This window comes from Peromyscus eremicus, chromosome 1 (genome assembly GCF_949786415.1).
Source record: "Peromyscus eremicus chromosome 1, PerEre_H2_v1, whole genome shotgun sequence".
In the NCBI taxonomy this organism is placed as follows: domain Eukaryota; kingdom Metazoa; phylum Chordata; class Mammalia; order Rodentia; family Cricetidae; genus Peromyscus; species Peromyscus eremicus.
Window position 1 is genome coordinate 184597336 of NC_081416.1, and position 19179 is coordinate 184616514.

Here is a 19179-nt window from a genome sequence, read left to right on the forward strand (position 1 = left end):
AAAAAAAAAAAGAAACATAAGTTATTATTCTTCCCATAAACAGAAACATAAGTTGGTATTCTTCACACCCAACTGTATATTACTCATTTTTATTACAAAAAACCCTCATAAACAATCTTTCATACATTTCACACTTTATAGTCTTCTATTTTATAAAGATTTAATACTGGCATATACAAATATCAGTAGTATGTGCATTCTGTGTTAGTGTAAGTGGAAAGATAGTCATAAGATATTTTCTAGAAAAAAATTATGTTGACCAGATATACCAAGTGTGAATATATGACTTGCCTGTGAAAACATAAAATAGGTGAACAATACTGGGGAGGTAGTAAATGCCCTTTATCTCTGCACTCAGTATCTGGAGCAGGCATATCATCGTACATTTCAGGCCAGTGTGCTCTAGAAGAAGGTATCATTCAAAAGCATATAATCCGTTCCACACTATGGCCTACATAAGCATTAGTCCTGTCCATACATGCAGATGAATAGTGACATATACCTTTACCAAATACATCTCTGGTAGTTAAATTAATTTAAAAACAAATCTCCAAAATAAAAATTTTACACCTGCATTAGATAAACCAGAAAAATAAAAGAACAAGACAAAATGGATATGAGGGTATATGTTAACTAGATTGCCCACTGATTGTAAAAAATTGTAAGCACAAGAGCCAAATGTACAAACTATTGTGTGCTCATAAAACATTATTTGATTGCCTTAGCCAAGTCAGTTAAAATCATAAGAAAATGCCATAGTCTCATTGGTTCACACATCACATGTATTTTTCATATTGTTTGATGATTCCAAAATGAAGACATGATCAGGACTGCTGCTTGGATAAAGCCTGTGTCTTTGTCTTTATCTGCTAAGTAAGAACTCCCAAAGCAGAAATGGACACTCCTGTCTGTGGAAGATGCCAATGGCTCATGTTACTCATGGAAGATGCACTCTCATGAATTTTAAAAGCCATTGTAAACTTCCAGCTTCTTATGTCATTCCAACCTCACAGCACAAGACATTTGTTTCAGTATTTGGGGGTGGTTTGGAATACCATCCAGTTCATTATATTCCTTCTATTGACTACAAAGGATTATCTGTAGATCTGTCATTAATAAACACCATACCCTTTTCCAGAACATCAATTGAATACAAATACTTTCCATTGGCCTTAGTTTTTTCCCTGGATGAAGTCAACAGGAACCTTGATCTTTTGCCAAATATGTCATTCGTACTTGAATTCCCTGAAGGTAGTTGTAAGACTGTGTCAAAATCATACAGGCGTGTGCCTTTATCTGAAGAAAATCGAGATTTTCCCCCTAATTATAATTGTTTCAAAGATACTATGTGTTTAGTGATGCTGAGTGGACCAAACCTGGCAACATCTGCAATGGTTGCAATATTCCAGGACCCCTACAGATCTCAACAGGTGAGACATTTGTGGTGTGGGTTTGCAAGAAATCGTGACTCCGTTGGTACCACTCCCAGATGCTAAGAAGAGTGTGAGGAGGATACTAGCCTCACACTTATGTCAGACAATGTGGTTCAAGGGTGCTTTTCAGAGACTTGATGGGGCTTCATTTCCTTTTTTGAAATTGAGATGAGGAAAGAAGTAACATTTAAGAGGATTTTATGGAACTCTTTGCAAAAAGTGTGTTTACAAGTTCTTAGGAGTGCATGCAATCTCATGCTGCCCCCCTGTGTCCTAGGTCCTCCATCTTACCTATGGACCTTTCCATACCATCCTGAGTGATCATGAAAAATTTCCCTATCTGTATCAGATGGCCCCCAAGGATACAGCTCTACCCCTGGCCATGGTTTCTTTGATGCTTCACTTCAATTGGAACTGGATAGGACTGGCCATCTTAGACAATGATGAGGGTACCCAATTTTTATCTCATTTGAGAAGAGAGATGGAAAAAAATAGAGTCTGCTTTGCCTTTGTGAGTATGATCCCAGGCAACACGCATTTATACATGTCAAGAGCTGAAATGTATTATAACCAAATCATGACATCATCCACAAATATAGTTATCATTTATGGTGACACAGACAGTACTCTAGCTGTGAGCTTTAGAATGTGGGAATCTCTAGGTATACAGAGAATATGGGTGACCACTTCACAGTGGGATGTCACTACAAGTAAGAGAGACTTAACACTTGACTCATCCCATGGGACACTAGCTTTTGCACACCACCATTCTGAGATTTCTGGTTTTAAAAAATTTGTTCAGACACTGAACCCTCTCAAATACACAGATGAATACCTCACAAGGCTGGGATGGATGAACTTTAACTGTGAGGTCTCAGCTTCTAAGTGTGAGACACTGAAGAATTGTTCATCCAATGCTTCATTGCAATGGCTAATGAGACAGACTTTCGACGTGGCTTTTAGTGATGACAGTTATGACATATATAATGCAGTGTATGCTGTGGCCCATGCTGTTCATGAGATGCTTCTTCAACAAGTGGATGATGGGAAAGGACACTATGGTAACTGCTTGAAGGTAGTGTTTCTTCTATTGGATGAAATGTTGTGTCATCAACAGTCTGTCAGATGCCCTGATTTACTGGATTAGTAAATGTTTAATAAAATAGACATATTTCTGAAAATGTAAGCTAGAGGTTGGTATAAATCTTAATGCAAAAGCAACGGAGTGGAAAACACAATTTATCAAAGAATAGTAGTAATTATCTTACAGAGCATCTGAATATCATTGCTTCTGCTCCCCCACTGGAAACCTAACAGTCCTTCCTCATTAATCCTTTCCATGAAAAGAAGAAGAGCCCTTGTTCATCATTTGTCAAATATGTGGTAATCGGTGTATCAGATGGTTTTTACAAGTGTTCTCAACAGATTCTGTCCCACTGTAGGCTCTGCAGAACTCCTTTGGCACTCTGAGAGTAATTCACAGGAAACAGTGCCATAACTCATTTCAGAATATACATGTGTATTTATAAGTGTGTATGGATGGTTCCCACTGTGTATGGGTGTATGTTTCTGTGTGTATATTTTTGTTGCTATGTATATATGTGTTTCTGTCTATCTGCAAATCTCTTGTCTGTGGAACTGAGCATAAAATGTCTTGTGTCAGTGCCTTTCTTTGTGGAAGTTTGTTTCTGTGTATAAATCCCTGTGTGTTTCTTACCATGTGTTTGCTTGTGACTATTTGTGTGTTTTGCATATTGCTATCACATTTGTGTATCTGTGTTTCTGTGTGTCTATCTGTATCTTTGTCTGTCAATTTCTCTTTGGATGGGAGCATAAATTTGCCTGTCAATGTCTCTCTGTGTGGGTGCTTTTATCTGTGTACGTCTCCTTGTGTGTAGTCTATAAAAGTGTGCACTTGTGTGTGAGGCTGTGTTCGTAGGTTTCTGTGTGTCTGTTTGTGTTCATGTGTCTGTCTGTTTATGACTGTATTTTCAGGTGTGTGTCTGACAAGTATATGTATAGGTAAGTGTGTGTATGTTGTATGTCGCTATATGATGTATGAAAGTCTGTAGGGATGTGAGTCTCTTTCTCTGTCTGTGTGTCTTTCTCTCATTCTGTGTGTGTGCATTTTTTATATCAATGTTTGGTATCTGTTTGTATGTCTGGTTTTCTTTTTGGTAGTTTCCTCTGAAAGAACTTTAATTCTAGGAATGTTATGATACTTTCATTTATGCACTTACTTTTATTATATTTCTTCCCGGGACACATTCAATAATGTTGCTTTTAAGAAGAAATCAGTGTATGTTTTCTGACATCAAGGAAGGGCACACACAATATAGAATGCTGCCTCTCTTTCAGCTGCACTCCTTTCTGAGGAAGACTCACTTCACTAATCCTGTTGGAGAAAAAGTGAATATGAACCAAAGAGAAAAGCAGCAGGGAGAGTATGACATTTTCCAGATTTGGAATTTCCCAAATGGATTTGGATTTAAGGTGAAGATAGGAGAGTTTAGTCCATATTTCCCATACGGTCAACAGCTCCATATATATGAAGATGTGATAGAGTGGTCCACAGGAAATAGACAGGTGGGTCTGACTTAACTGTACTCATTTCTGTTACACCGTGGTAACATTGTCAGGTGGTGAAATAGATTGTCACATTGAGAAGCATTTTCTAGCCTCTAATTTATATTTTCTCTTTTCAGGTTTTGATGTGACATTTGACTAATTCTTTGAGGGTCTCAGACATGCATGCCACACATACAGTGAATTTTTACTACTCTAGAACAGGTTTCTGGTTTTTAATATATAAAGAAAATTGGTTACCACTGTACTCTATTATTTCTAGCAAAGTGAGCAATATCTTCTCGAAGCCATCCTGATTACTACACAGTGATTGTCCTTTTTTCTGCTGAACCTTTGACATAGATGCTGAAAGACTGAGGCCAAATCTAAGGAGGTTTTAAGTAACACATGCAAACTATTATTTCTTTTTTTTTTTTTTTTTGGCTTTTCGAGACAGGGTTTCTCTGTGTAGCTTTGCGCCTTTCCTGGAACTCACTTGGTAGCCCAGGCTGGCCTCGAACTCACAGAGATCCGCCTGGCTCTGCCTCCCAAGTGCTGGGATTAAAGGCGTGCGCCACCACCGCCCGGCTTATTATTTCTTATTATATAATTTGCTTTAATCCTTTTTACCAGCAAGCTTCTAAATGGTCAACATCTCTAACTATACTTTAAGATAATATTTTCATAACACATTAGATACCCGATGAATGATAACATTTTTCTTTTTTTCCTTTTTTTCTATTAAATGTGTATGGATGTCTTGTCTGCATATAAGTCTCTGCAACACTGGTTTGCCTGGTGCATATACATGCATATAGACTTGGATCCCTGCGAAATGGAGACATTGCAGGGCCACACAGTGGTGCTAAAAATCAAACTGGGGCCTTTTACCTGGTCAAGAATTGTGACAGATAGCTGAACCAATTCTCTAGTCCCTGAAGCACGTCCTGTGTAAAAGAAATTGCTCAGTAGAAAATGTTTCTTGGTCCCACTAATTCTTTCACAGTCCACGCAAACAAGGGTGTGTCTAATTTCCTTATGTGTGTGGTGAGGAAGTAATATTAGCAAAATAAATGGTTTTTGAAAATTCATAAATGATTTATTCTACTATAAGTCTATGGCATGATATAGGTATGATTTGGGATGGGGGTAGTTTTATGGTATCCTATTCCAACTTCCCGACTATAAAGTACCTTGAAATTTAAAGAGGCTAACTTCAGAAAAGTCTTCAAGCTTGATATAAAGTTGTATCTCATGAAGACCAGATAGTATAAAATCTACAAAAATATTCTTTTTCAGAATGACAAGGAAAGTTATTATCAGGGAAGAGGACATATGAGCTGAAGGTACAGAAACTGCACTTTCTATCCATTCAGAGAGCAGCAATGAAATTTCAAGTGTTTTCTAATCAAGTTCACTTGAGCATTACAAAAAACATCCACTGGAGGCATACAGCAGATTAGGAACAATGCAAACAGTGCTCTACTCCCAGATATAAAATTTTCTATGCAGAAAAGAGGAACAAAATATAAAGAAAGCAAATCAATACAACTCCAAATGTCAGAGTCAGAAGCTTAAATGTGAGTATGTTCAAAGACATGCTAAAGTAAGAATTCAAAGAAGGATTATAACAGTATTCCAGAATATCAAAGAGGACACAAATCACCTCCAGAAGAATACAATGAGATCACAAAAACTTGTATACAATGAGGAACTGAGAGTGAGCATGTGACTAACACATTTGAAAAGGTATAAACAAATGAAAAAATTCAAACTAAAATATGTAAAGAAAGGAAAATAAATCTAATAAATATCCTAATAAAAATTTTCACTAACAGAATATTTCAAGTTGGAGACAAGATGGCAGACTTGAAGACAAGGCAAAAGAATTAGGAAACTGAAACTGTGACAAAGGTAAAAATAAGGACAAGTGAAGGATATATGGGACCAGGGGGATAGGATTAAAGGATCAAATTTACAAACAATGAGCAGAAGAGAAGAAGAAGGACTTACCAAGACATCAAGAGTATATCCAGTAAAATATAATGGGAATTTTCCACAATATAGGGAGACATGTGGACATTTAGAGACAGGAGGCATTTAAATTCTAAACACATATCAGTAAAAGATATCTTCCCATCACATATTTTACTTAAAACTTGAATTATAGAAGTAAAGAAAGGAAACTGAAAGCTGCAGAGAGAGAAACATATTTCTTCAAAAGGTCCCTTCAAGATAACAGCAGATTCCCCCATGAACTCTATTAAAAGAGTTCATCTTCATCCAATAACTATACAAGCAGATGCAGAGATTCATTGGCAAGCACTGGGCCAAGCTCTGGCAGTCTAGTTGAATAGAGGTAGAGGTATTATTTCAGCAAGTGGGGTCAAGATAATGACAGGGCAAAACACAGAGAAAGCTGACCCAAGTAGTAGGAGCTTAGGGTCTCTAAACCTACAGCTAGGGGGCCTCCATGGTATCTACCTAAGCCCCTTGAATGTTAATATAATGATAATTATATTGCTGAGTCTGTTTGCAGCCCTTGCAGTGGGACCAAGATCTGTCCCTGGTACACGAGAAGGATTTGGAAACTATACCCTATGGTGGGATTAATTGCTCAGCCTTGATGCAGGGGGGAAGAAATTTGTCCTGCCTCAACTTGGTATGCCATTCGTTGTTGACTCCTGTGGGAGGCCTTACCCTTTCTGAGGAGTAGATAGGGTAGAAGAAAGGAGGTGTGGAGAGGGAACAGGGTGAATGGAGGGAGAGGCAATTGTGGTTGGTAAGTAAAATAAATAATTTCTTAAAAAAGAAATTGGAGAAGGATATACATTTTCTCCACTCCTCTTGAAAATTGCCCTTAATCTTAGCATGTACAAGAAGAAATGGTAAACATGAAATACAGACATAAGGGAAGAAATGTGCCCAGTGGTAGCATACACCTTTAAACCCAGCATTCAGGAGGCAGGAGAGGCAGATCTCTGTGTCATCTAAGTTAACCTACTCTATATATGTAGTCGAGGTATACCAGCAATACATTGTGAGACCCTGTTTCAAGAAAACCACAACAAAAAGGAATATTTGTATATAATCATATTGTGTAGAAAGAGATAGAGGCCATGTGATTTTGATACAACTCAGTATTGTACAAAGGATGCAAAGTGAGTATGTAACAATCAGCAGCTGTCTAAAACAGTATATAGATTGCTATCACCAGGTTTTGATTATACAAAGTTTTTGTATTTAAACTTAAAGAAATCCCTTAATTAACTTAAACTATCTAACTTTTATTCCAGTTCCCCAAATATTTGCAGCCTTTGTAAGACACTATGACCTCAGGAAACATTCCACCTGAAGCTCCATGCATATCAATCCAACACTTCTTCACCACAAATGCACCAGGCTCTGTGCATTTAGCTGTTTTTCTCTTTACAATTTGTTTGTCATGCTTTGCAGTGGCATTTATTGTAGTTCTTGTTTCTATTAGAGATTTGAAGAGATATTTCCCATCTTTCTGATATTCATTTATCCTAGCTTGCTGTACTGTTGCTGTGATTAAACACTGACCATCAGCAAACTGAGGAGGAAGGGTTGATTGGGTTCATGGGTTACAGTAAAGGGAAGACAAAGTAGAAATCTGGAGACTGCAACTAAACTCTGAAGGAACACTGCTTACTGGCTTGCTCTGCTTGATCTCTCAAATAGCCCTGCATAGAGACAGCACTGTCCACAGTGGACTGGGAACTCCTACATCAATTACCCATTAATAAAATGCATAAATAATATGACTGCAGCTAGTTCCTTGGAGAGAAATATTTTAGTTAGAGTTTTCTCTAACTTTTCAATGGTCTTTCTGTCAACGTAATGAAAATTAACTAGAAAAATCAGTTTGCACTCTGTGGTGTTTGCCCACAGCAAACAACCCTTTTTTATTCCTAATTTTCTAAGATTGGGAAGCTACTCAACTTTACATCAGATTGTTTTCATACATTTGCTTGTTGGGCATTATAAAACATACTAAGTTTAATGTGGTCACTCATTTGGTGTACGTAAAATAAGCTTATCAATATTTTAGCATGCTAATGTAATTATGGAAGGCGTTGGTAAAACTCCTGATAGCAGCATATGTCTGATTTTCCTCAGATGCCACCCTCTGTGTGCAGTGCTGATTGTGGTCCTGGATTCAGAAAATTCTTGCAGGAGGGAATTGCAGCCTGCTGTTTTGATTGCATCCCCTGTCCAGAAAATGAAGTTTCTAATGAGACAAGTGAGTGTTTGCTGCTGAGATAAATCCTTCACATAGATCATCTTCTCCCAAACACATTGGGATAATCAAAGGTTCTAAAAGACATCTGTAAAAATAAACCATATCACTTTCTCCAGTTAGTTTTTATGGGACTATGATCATTAACAATGTCACTTTAAATAACATGTTATGCTATGACATACATCTTTGAATCATTGAAAATCCATTGTAAGTGACATTCTCAAAGAAATATTTCATAATCAAACTATTAAATGAGAGAATTCTATACAATGTCTTAACTAGTGAAAAATCTTCCCTGGAACTACATGTAGATTAGATTCCAGTCATAAATATTTATTTTTTTTTCTATTTCCATATCTGTATGTGACCTTACATAAGTTTATAGCTACCATGTACATGCAGGAAATCAATGGAGAAAAGACTAGGGTATCAGATCCATTGAACACTTTTATGTGGGTACTAGAAACCAAATCTAAGTCCTCTGTAAGATTAATGAAGAGTGGAAATAATTGCTTGTAAAATTATAAGATGATATATGATAAAGAAGATTTCAAGCAATATCCAGAGAGCTCCCCTTTTCAAAGGTTCAAGGTGATTTGAAATCTAGGGAATTGTGGATAAGTGTTGGCACATAATGTAGAAGTATTGAGTCCTGTAGTCAATTTGTTTATATACAGCACACAGTTAATAATGTCAAAAAGTAGGAGATTAAAATGATTTTGTATGAAAGCAACTAGCCACAGTTATTCAAATGGTGTTGTCACCTACACAGCTCATGTGATTTAAATGATTATTTGTTCAGAGTTGGTTACAGAAAAATGGCAGATACATAGGCTTTCTCTCATATTGCCTGTCATCCTATATAATGAACGACCTTAAAGGACACTTATGGCCATTAAGATGATTCAGAAATCAAATCTCTTGCTACTATATCTGCTGATGAATTCATCCCTAGGGCTCATATAGTAGGAAGAATTTTCCAACCCCTAGAGGTCGTGTTCTGATCTCTGTGCATCCCACACATACAACATACTCCAATTTAATTACACAAACTGTAATGAAACTGTTTAAAATATAAAAACATATAAGAGTAAAGGGTATTACAACAATAAGTACAACAATTAACCAAAAAATATTTTTATCATTTCTTTAATTATGTTTATATGTATGTGGTTATATGTACACAATTGCAGTTGCATGTGAGAAGCAACCAAGGCCCCTGTAGTTAGAGTTACATCCACTTGTGAGAAACCCAAGATGGGTTCTTGGAACTGAATACAACTCTTCTGCAAGAGTAGTACATTTTTCCTCACAACTGAGACAACTTTCCATTCCACTAAACAAATTAACTAAATACATGGGTCCATACATGCATTGTTCTAGATAAAAAGACTTGAAATCTAGAAGCATACCATCATTCTATTCAATTATCCAATGATTCAAAGCAAGTGTAGCCTCATTTCATAAACTTTCCTTGGTGGAGATTACAATTTATGGATGGGGTACTATTCCTCACAACAAACCTTCTGTGCTATCGTTCTTGCTTGAATTTTCTTCTTTTATTGCGTTCGTGGTATTGTATCAGTATCTACTTCACACTTGAGTACACTAACATAAACTGAGACTCATATAGATGGATATTAGTAAAGGAGGAAAGTGGTTGTCTATTCCCAAAGATGGTGGAATCAAGAGGTAGCTCATTTAAATGATAAGTATGTACAGAGGATTCTACCTTCAGGATATTGTTACTGCTTCTTATGAATAAGACTCAGGGATAAAGCATTCCTAATGCCAGATTGGGATACAACTGAGGACATATTTATTTGATTTATTTAACTTTTGTATTTTAAAACATAAAAATTATATTTATGTAACATCCTTCTCTTATTCTCATCCTCCTATTTTCCTCATATAAGCACAACCACTCTCATATTTGAGCTCTGTTGTTATTTTTACATGTACACAAACATACACATAAACAAACACACACACAACTTACTGATCCTGAAGGGACTCTAGTGAGGCTGATTATGGCAAATATGACTACAACAAGTCCTGCCCTTCTCCCCCATTCCCTTTGCCTTGATAAAATCCATTAGATTCCAATGATAGTTTGAATGAAATTGGCCCCATCAGAGGATGTGGTCTTGTTGGAGAAGGTGTAGTCTTATTGGAGGAAGTGTGTTACTGTGGATGCAGACTTCAAGGCCACTTAAATGCTTAAGCCATACACAATGAGACAACTTACTTTATGTTACCGATGGATCAAAAGATGTAAAATGTTCAGCTTCTTCTCTAGCACCATGTCTGCCTGAATGGCAACAAGGCCCACCATTATGATAATGGACTGAGCCTCTGAACTCTAAGTCACTCATTTAAATGTTTAATTTCATAAGAACTACTGTGGTTATGTTTTTCTTTACAGCAATTGAAACCCTAACTGAGGCTACATTCCTAAAGCTAGCCACCAGTGTCTATTCCCTTATTTGGCCACTTTCTCCTCCTGAGGCTATCAAGGTCAAGCTATCAAAGTTTTGAACTTAAACTAGTAATAACTCCCTTGTGGCTCTTCCAATTAACGTGTCCAATCAAAATTAAACAGTTCATCCTAACATGGGTTTCCCATTTTTCCTTCATAAACTGGCATTTTCCTAAAGGCCACATCTCTGTCCTCTCTACTCAGAGGCAGTTCTTTGTCCTCCCTGTCCTAAAACCCTTCCCCAACTCTCTTGTTGCTTTACCCTTCTCCTTCATTCTCTGTCTCTTGATTTTGCCTCCGATTTCCTGGCCATTGTCTGTAGCAGGATCCTTGCTGTTGTTCCCTTTGTGGGAGGGGGCCAAGTAGCTGCAGAGTCAAACCACATAGACTCCAGAGAATGTGGAAACAACAAGCTCAGTTTATTCAGGAAGAGGCAAGCCTTATATACCCTCCACCCCTTCCTGCGGGGAGGTCTGATGAATATGCATCTGCTGGTGTGACATGGCTGCCTCTCATTGGTCCAGGTCATCTCCAGATCATGTTTCAGCTGCTGTTGCTAAGACCCTTAAGCAGACCCAGGCTGGCTCTCAGAAAGTATCTTTTTTACTTGTTTGGGCTGTCTGGCTCTCAAGCCCTTTAGGGATGAGTCATCCCGCAATAGTCCTCTGGTGCCAATAAATATACTTTGCATTGAGAACTTGGTTTTGACTTGTGCCGTCTCCAAGGGTCCCTACTGACCGTGTTTAGTATTTCTTCTATGTCAATGGGTTTGGGCCGGTAATTTGAAAGTAGAAAGCACATCACAGGACATGTCCAAATAGCAAACATGGTCTCCATCAATTACAGGAACAGCAGGCATAAAACAGACAGAAAGATATCACGAGGCACTACAACCGTGGGATCTGATACTTTAAAATAAACTCTGTGCAAAATAATGCTTAATGATTTTACCCTCTGTCAATTCACCAGTTTAAGTCCTTTCATCATAGTATTCAGAATGTACTTAAAATAATATAGGAAATGGCATCATTGACACAATGTCAAATAGAAAACATAATGATTATTTCATTTCATTCCTCATAAAGACAATGAATATGTATTTTGGAAAGGAAGCATTGCTATGCAGCAATGTCCATCAACTACATCCTCAGAAACAAATGCAGATATTGCAATATTTGTTCAAAACACTTAATTGAAATATCCTATCAATAATGGCTGAATCTGCACTAATCATACTTTTCTCTCTCCATCAGATGTGGATAAATGTGTGAGGTGTCCAGAGGACCAGTACGCCAACAGAGAGCAGGACCAGTGCATTCACAAAGCCGTGATCTTTCTGAACTATGAAGATCCCTTGGGAATAGCTCTTGCCTTAATGGCCTTGTGGTTCTCTGCATTCACAGTTCTTGCTCTTGGGATCTTTGTTAAGCACCATGAAACTCCCATTGTGAAGGCCAATAACCGGAATCTTAGTTACATATTGCTTATCTCACTCATGTTTTGTTTCTTGTGCCCTTTGCTCTTCATTGGCCAACCCAACTCAGCTACCTGTGTAATGCAGCAAATCACATTTGGAGTTGTATTCACTGTGGCTGTTTCCACTGTGTTGGCCAAAACAGTGACTGTGCTGCTGGCCTTCACAGTTACAGCCCCTGGAAGAAGGATGAGGTTCTTCATGATTTCAAGGGCACCCAACTATATCATTGCCATCTGTACCCTCATCCAAATTATTCTCTGTGCAATCTGGCTGCGAGTTTCTCCCCCCTCTATTAACATTGATGCATACTCTGTGCATGGCCAAATCATCATTGTGTGTGACAAGGGCTCAGTTACTGTATTCTACTGTGTCTTGGGATACCATGGCTCTCTTGCCTTTGGGAGCTTCATTGTGGCTTTCTTGGCCAGGAATCTCCCTGACAAATTCAATGAAGCCAAGTTGCTTACCTTCAGCATGCTGTTGTTCTGCAGTGTGTGGGTCACCTTTCTCCCTGTCTACCACAGCACTAGGGGCAAGGTCATGGTGGTAGTGGAGGTCTTCTCCATTTTGTCCTCAAGTGCAGGCTTGCTGGGATGCATCTTTATCCCCAAGTGCTACATAATTTTGTTTAAACCCGAGAGAAATTCTCTTGAAAAGATAAGGGATAAAACATCTCCCTGAACACCCACTTCATAAATTGATACTGGTAACTATAGTGTTGGTACAGAACCACCTACTCTGATACAATGCAAGATGTATGCATTAGCTAGTGATTCTCATTGTGTCTTCTAAAGATGATGTCAAGAAATACCATGTATACTACCTTTCTGTACATCCTGGCTTACAATCTTCCACTCAACCTCTTATTACACAAGACCTGATTCTTGGATATTAGCACATAGAGGATGTGTTCTTTTCTTTCTCTAATTCAAAAATAGACTTAAAATACTGTGAGTAATTCTTTTGATATCTGAGTGAATGTGTGACTTTGAATGTAAAAGAAAACAAGAGAAAATTTGTGAATGAATGTTTTCAGATGATGAAACTAATTTTCCCCTTTGCTGAGGAAGACAAGAGAATCCTGTTGTATGCTGGAAGTTAGAAGAGTAAAACTTACAAGACAGAAAGATGTTTTATTAAATAGATAGAATGAATATTGAGAAATATGGAGAGATATCTCAGCATTTACAATCATGTGTGGCTTTCCCAGAGGAGATGGGTTCACTAACCTATCCACACATCTTACAGTCCACAGCCTTCTATTCACAATAGCTCTAATGGATCTGATACCCTCTTCTGCCTTCCAAAAACACCTACACTCAGATGAGAAAGTGATAACACACTCAAAAAGCATAGACACAAAATTGAAATTCAATGAATGTTTTAAGTTGAATTTTACATGGAACTATACTGCAACACTTGTTTTCTCATTCATTGAAAACAGATTTTCTTTCACATAATGTGTAGCTAGAGTTTTCCTGCCTGGCCCACAGTCAGGACAAATCTCTCTCAACTGCCAGTCCCACAGCTGCTCAGACCCAACCAAGTAAACACAGAGACTTATATTGTTTACAAACTGTATGGCCGTGGCAGGCTTTTTGTTAATTGTTCTTACAGCTTAAATTAATCCATTTCTATAAATCTATACCTTGCCATGTGGCTCGTGGCTTACTGGCATCTTCACATGCTGTTTGTCATCGTGGCGGCTAGCAGTGTCTCTGACCCAGCCTTCCACTTTCCAGTTTTATTCTCCTCCTTGTCCCGCCTATACTTCCTCCTGCCTCACTACTGGCCAATCAGTGTTTTATTTACCAACCAATCAGAGCAACACATTTACCATACAGAACATCTCACAGCAATAATGTCCCCTGATTATGTTTCCACCTCCCTCTGCTTCTCCCCACATCCCTTCCTATTTGAATCCACCCCATTTCTATCACTCGTTCGAAAACAGTCAGGTTTCTATGGGATAATAATAAAAATATACTAAGATAAAGTCTATGTAACACATTGGAATTGGTCAAAATGGGCAAACAGAAGGAAAAAAGCCCAAGAGAAATCATGGAAATCTGACCCATTTATTTACATATTGAGGATTTCTGTAAAAATCATACATATGTGTGTGTGTGTATGTGTGTGTATACATATATATGTGTATATATATTTAAATACATTATGAATATCCTAAAATATTATATGTGTGTGTGTGTGTGTGTGTGTGTGTGTGTGTGTGCGTGTATATATATATATATCTGCTAAAAAAAAAGTGGGGAAACGAGGGGAACTCTGACACAATATTATGAGATGAGGACTTCCAAAAATGAGATTGACTGAATTTTCTGTTTTCATCTATTTCTGGGCATCCAGTCTACAATTAAAGTAGTTTAATTCCTTATTGAGGCTCCTTTGGAGGAAAATAAATTCCCATTAGCTGGTGGTTATCAACTCAAGATTGCTTCTGAATTAGGGAGGAGGCTTGTGTTCATTCTACTTTCAGGTCTTGGACCACAAATGGGAAAACATCCATGTAAGTACTGTTCTTATACCCTCAGGTCCTGTTATTTCTTTTGCATATCAATGCTGTTTATTTAAAAGGTCTTTTTTCTTTGGTGTCCTGAATGCCCTCTGGATTTTGTACTCTTTGTATATATGCATCCATGCTCTTCTCTGTGCCTTGTAAGTATATATGTGAAGGAGACAACCCTTTTAAATATCTGGCTGTTGATTTCTGTATTTTTCCTGTCTGTTGTAGAATCAAGATTATCTGATGATGATTGAACAAGACCTTGATCTAAGAGTATAACACAATGCAATTGCAAGACATTTTATTGCTTATAAAGAACTGTTGCATTTGTTTTTATTGTAGGTAACTGGAATATCTAGTCTCTGATTTTTTTCACCCAAGTTGAGTATTGATGCATTCAAATCAGATATTGGTTGCTTACTCTTACAAATTTGTTTTTGTTTTTGTTTTTTTTTGGTTTTTTTTTTTGGTTTTTCGAGACAGGGTTTCTCTGTGTAGCTTTGCGCCTTTCCTGGATCTCGCTCTGTACACCAGACTGGCCTCAAACTCACAAAGATCCGCCTGGCTCTGCCTCCCAAGTGCTGGGATTAAAGGCATGCGCCACAACCATTTCCCTAGCTATCTTGCAGGCAGGACATCACTATAGATCAAAGGGGTTTTGGATGTGTTGGCATTTACAATTCTCATTTGTTAATGGCCAGAGCACATTTCAGTATCAAAGACACTAGAATACTGGGTGAAATCTCAATGAAGGCACCAGATCAACTTCTGCATGTTTAATCTGTTGTGAAGGTCTTATTAATTGGTCCTTGCCACCAGTCTGTGGAGAACAACCTATAATCCTGGCCACAGCCTGGGTTGTTTGGTGACACTCATGGGATCCCTTTAGGCAACAATTTAATTAGATGTGACCCAACTTCATATTGTGATGAAATGGCTAGTTGGGTCTCTCTCTCCCTTATTATTTAGTGAATTTATTTAGATCCCCTTTAGGCACGTGTATAATTTAGAAAGCTTCTACTGTATTCGGTTGACACAATATTCCTCAAGTGGCCTTTAATTTTAGCCATTTTTCTACACATTTCCTCACTCTTCCTTCCTGCCAGCCCTCTTCCCATTTGATCTTCAAAGTAGTTTTAATTTGCATTTTCATGTGGCTAAAGATGTTGAACATTCTTAAGTATTGGTCAGCCGTATGTGTTTCATCTTCTGAGAACTCTTAGTTCTGTACCTTTTCACAATTGAGCTAACTTGTTCAGATTTTACATTCTTTTAGATTCTAGATATACTAATCCTTTATTCCCAGGATCCCAAAAGTATTGGTTAAGCTGTTTTGTCTTTTCCATTAGTATTTTTTAAACCTATTTCAATGCTAAGCTAGCTATAGCTGTGCAATCTAATTATGCTTTTCTACCCCATTGAAATATTTGTATACAGTAGTGTCAGTATGGAGATCCTCTGTGACCATATCAATAGAGTGTAATGGAATATAACTATGATGATACCTCCAGCTTTGTTCTTTTTGTTGTGCATTGCTTGGTCCATCCAGAGTCTGTTTTTCTATTTGAATTTTAGGAAATTTTTCATAGTCCCATTTTTTCTTGATTTCGATGAACATTGTGCAGAATATCAGTGTATTGTTCATTATATAGGCATTTATTATTTGCACAATATTAATTATCAATCCAGAAGCATGTGAAATAGATTCCATCTTTCAGTGTCTGTTGGTTTCTTTCCTTGGTGTTATAAGATGTTCACTATGAAGATGCTTAACATCCTTGGTAATGTTTATTCCCAGGTATTTCATGTTTTAGAGGTCACTGCAATGGAGTTGCTTTCTTGACACATTCCTCAGTGTTATCCTTTCTGTTATATACAAGAGCAATTAATTTTTGTAGTGATTTTGCAATCTGCTACTTTCCAGAGAGTAATCAACAGATGGAAGAAGTTTCACAGTGAATATTTAAGGTCTCGTGTACGTGTACAAAATCATTAGCACATAGAGATAATTTGACTCACTTTCTTTTCTGACTTGTTACTCTAAAAGAATACAAAGAGGCCTACTCTTATTCCAGGGGAATGTGTATTTTCATCCTTTGTTCTTTCATAGGAAAGACTATCAGTTTTTCTATTTTGGTTTTTAATTCTTGACATACATTTGTCATATGTTCCTTCATGCTGTCCTAATATTTTTCTTCTATGCTGAGTATTTTAGTGGTACTAAAGATTTCAAGAAGTGTTTTCTTCACATGTTGAGATGATTATGCAATTTATGACCTTGTATATTAAAGCAATTTCTTAAACTCTCATGTTTTGGAAGTCACTTGTTTGCACTTCCTGTTTTACTAGGTAATATTATTTCCTTCTCAGGCCTCTGAGGGAGTGGAAGATTATAAAGTTGTAGTTTCAGTTTTCCTTATTAAGAAATTTCAGAAAAGAAACTCACCAAAATCTTGTAAAATGTATAGTTTTGAAAGTCATAATAAGATAGTTTTCTATTAGTAATATGAGATAGGATATAGAGTGAATTAGGTACATTTGTAGTCACCAAGTTAAGATAGATAATGGAATATTTTCTCTGAATTTGTCAAATGCAAATGGACTAGACATTGTTGATGTATTTATTGCTTGTATATATGTATTTAGTTATTGTACTTATTGTATATAGTTTTTCTTAGTTATAACTTTTTTATTTTTTATGAGACAAAAAAGGGGAAATATGGTGATATTTTGTGCTGATGCATGGTGATATTTTATTTGTGCTTTAATAAATAAAGTTTGCCTGGAGATCAGAGGAAAAAGCCAGCCATTATAAGTAAACACAGAAATCAGGCAATGGTAGCACATACCTTTAATTTTATCACTTGGGAGGTAGGAATCTGTCTGGATGCCTGTGAGTTCAAGGCCACTCTAGAGAACAGAGCCAAGCATGGTGACACATTCTTTCAATCCCAGAACAACCATAGAGGTCTGGATCTCTGTAAAGACAGACAGGAACTGACAGAGCTGGGCAGGAAGAGGAAGTGATGTAGCTGTACTGAGAGAGCCAATGATAAAACAGAACAGAAAGGTATATAGGCATGAGTAGACAGAAGAAGCTCTCTTTGGAAGCTACAAAGTTGGTGAGGTAAGTTTTGTTGGTGGCTTGTCCCATTCCTCTGATCTCTCTCTGGCTTTAACCCGAAATTCTGGCTCTGTGTTTTTTATTTAATAAGAAATTTAAAATTTAGAATTTCATCAACATCAACCCAATTGACAGCTAATAATAATCATAAAGCCAGTTCTTATGATTCAAAGCTGTATTCTTGTCTCTGTAGTTAATGCATGCTTATTAGAAAACAACTTTATACAGGAAATGAAAGTAAAATATTTTTTAGACGAGAAAACTAACCATTAGAAACTGTGACCAGGAATATTTGTACTACAAAAATAAGTCTTTTGTAGTTCTTATTATAAAATATTTGTATTAAGACACATGATTTCCTTTAATAGAAATTTGAGAAATTCAGAGAGTTTTGATGGTCAGAGTCATCTAAAATTCATACACACTACAAGAGACCAATTTGCCAAGTTATTTTTCCCATATCAATTCCTTAATTGTGTCTTTTATAGTACATTTAAATTTGAATATGCATGAAGAGAGCCCTGGTCATCTCTTCTCATATCTCATACTTCCTCTGTAGATTATTTCTAATGATGACATCTTAAGAACCTATTGAAAAGTGGAATCTCAATGCAGAGTCTTTGTAATATTTTTCTATATTTAAAAACTATTAGGTAACTTGAGTTGTGTGTGTGTGTGTGTGTGTGTGTGTGTGTGTGTGGTTATGCACACATGTGAGTTCAGGTAATCCTGAAGCCCCAAAAAAGCCATCTGATCGTTTCAAGTTATTGATACAAGTGATTGTGAATAGCATTTTGTTGGGGATACATATGAGGACCCCTGTAAAATAAATATGTGATATTAACTACAGAGGCATCAGTTTAGCTTCTGTAATGTTCTTTCTAACTGTTTATCAAAACATACCAGTCTCTTCTAAGTTCTTCTGTTCTAACTCCTAGGATGCATCAGAATTCTCCTCCTATTCTCTTGAAAGGAGGTATATTGCTTTACTCTCATTGACAAAATGTTCACTCTTTTACAAATATCCTGTCTTTTTCTCTCACCCCTCAACTACACAAAGTCAAGCATTCACTTAGATATTAAAATAAGAAGTTTGAATTTACTATGAACTCTTCTGCATTTTAGAGCACAGAAGAGTATTCCACTTTGCACTATTGCCCAATGGCTAAGTCTTATGAAATGTATGGCTGAGTAGGTTATAAGAGACAATGTAGGAAACAATACTAGACATGATATTGCTAGGCAACATCAATAGAGAAAATATTGAGAGTCATTTTATAAGAGAAAGGACTTGCAATGTAATCTAATAT

General features: G+C 37.0%; 1 protein-coding gene across 1 annotated transcript in view; it reads left to right on the plus strand.

Moving 5' to 3' along the window:
- Window positions 1-12902, plus strand: part of LOC131903347 (vomeronasal type-2 receptor 116-like) — a 29244-nt gene extending 16342 nt beyond the window's left edge. The window contains exons 2-6 of the mRNA XM_059253881.1: window positions 1139-1430; window positions 1711-2508; window positions 3792-4019; window positions 8142-8265; window positions 11998-12902. Of these exons, the coding sequence (XP_059109864.1) occupies window positions 1139-1430; window positions 1711-2508; window positions 3792-4019; window positions 8142-8265; window positions 11998-12902 (2347 nt within the window). The remainder of the gene's footprint in view (window positions 1-1138; window positions 1431-1710; window positions 2509-3791; window positions 4020-8141; window positions 8266-11997) is intronic.
- Window positions 12903-19179: the final 6277 nt, after the last annotated feature.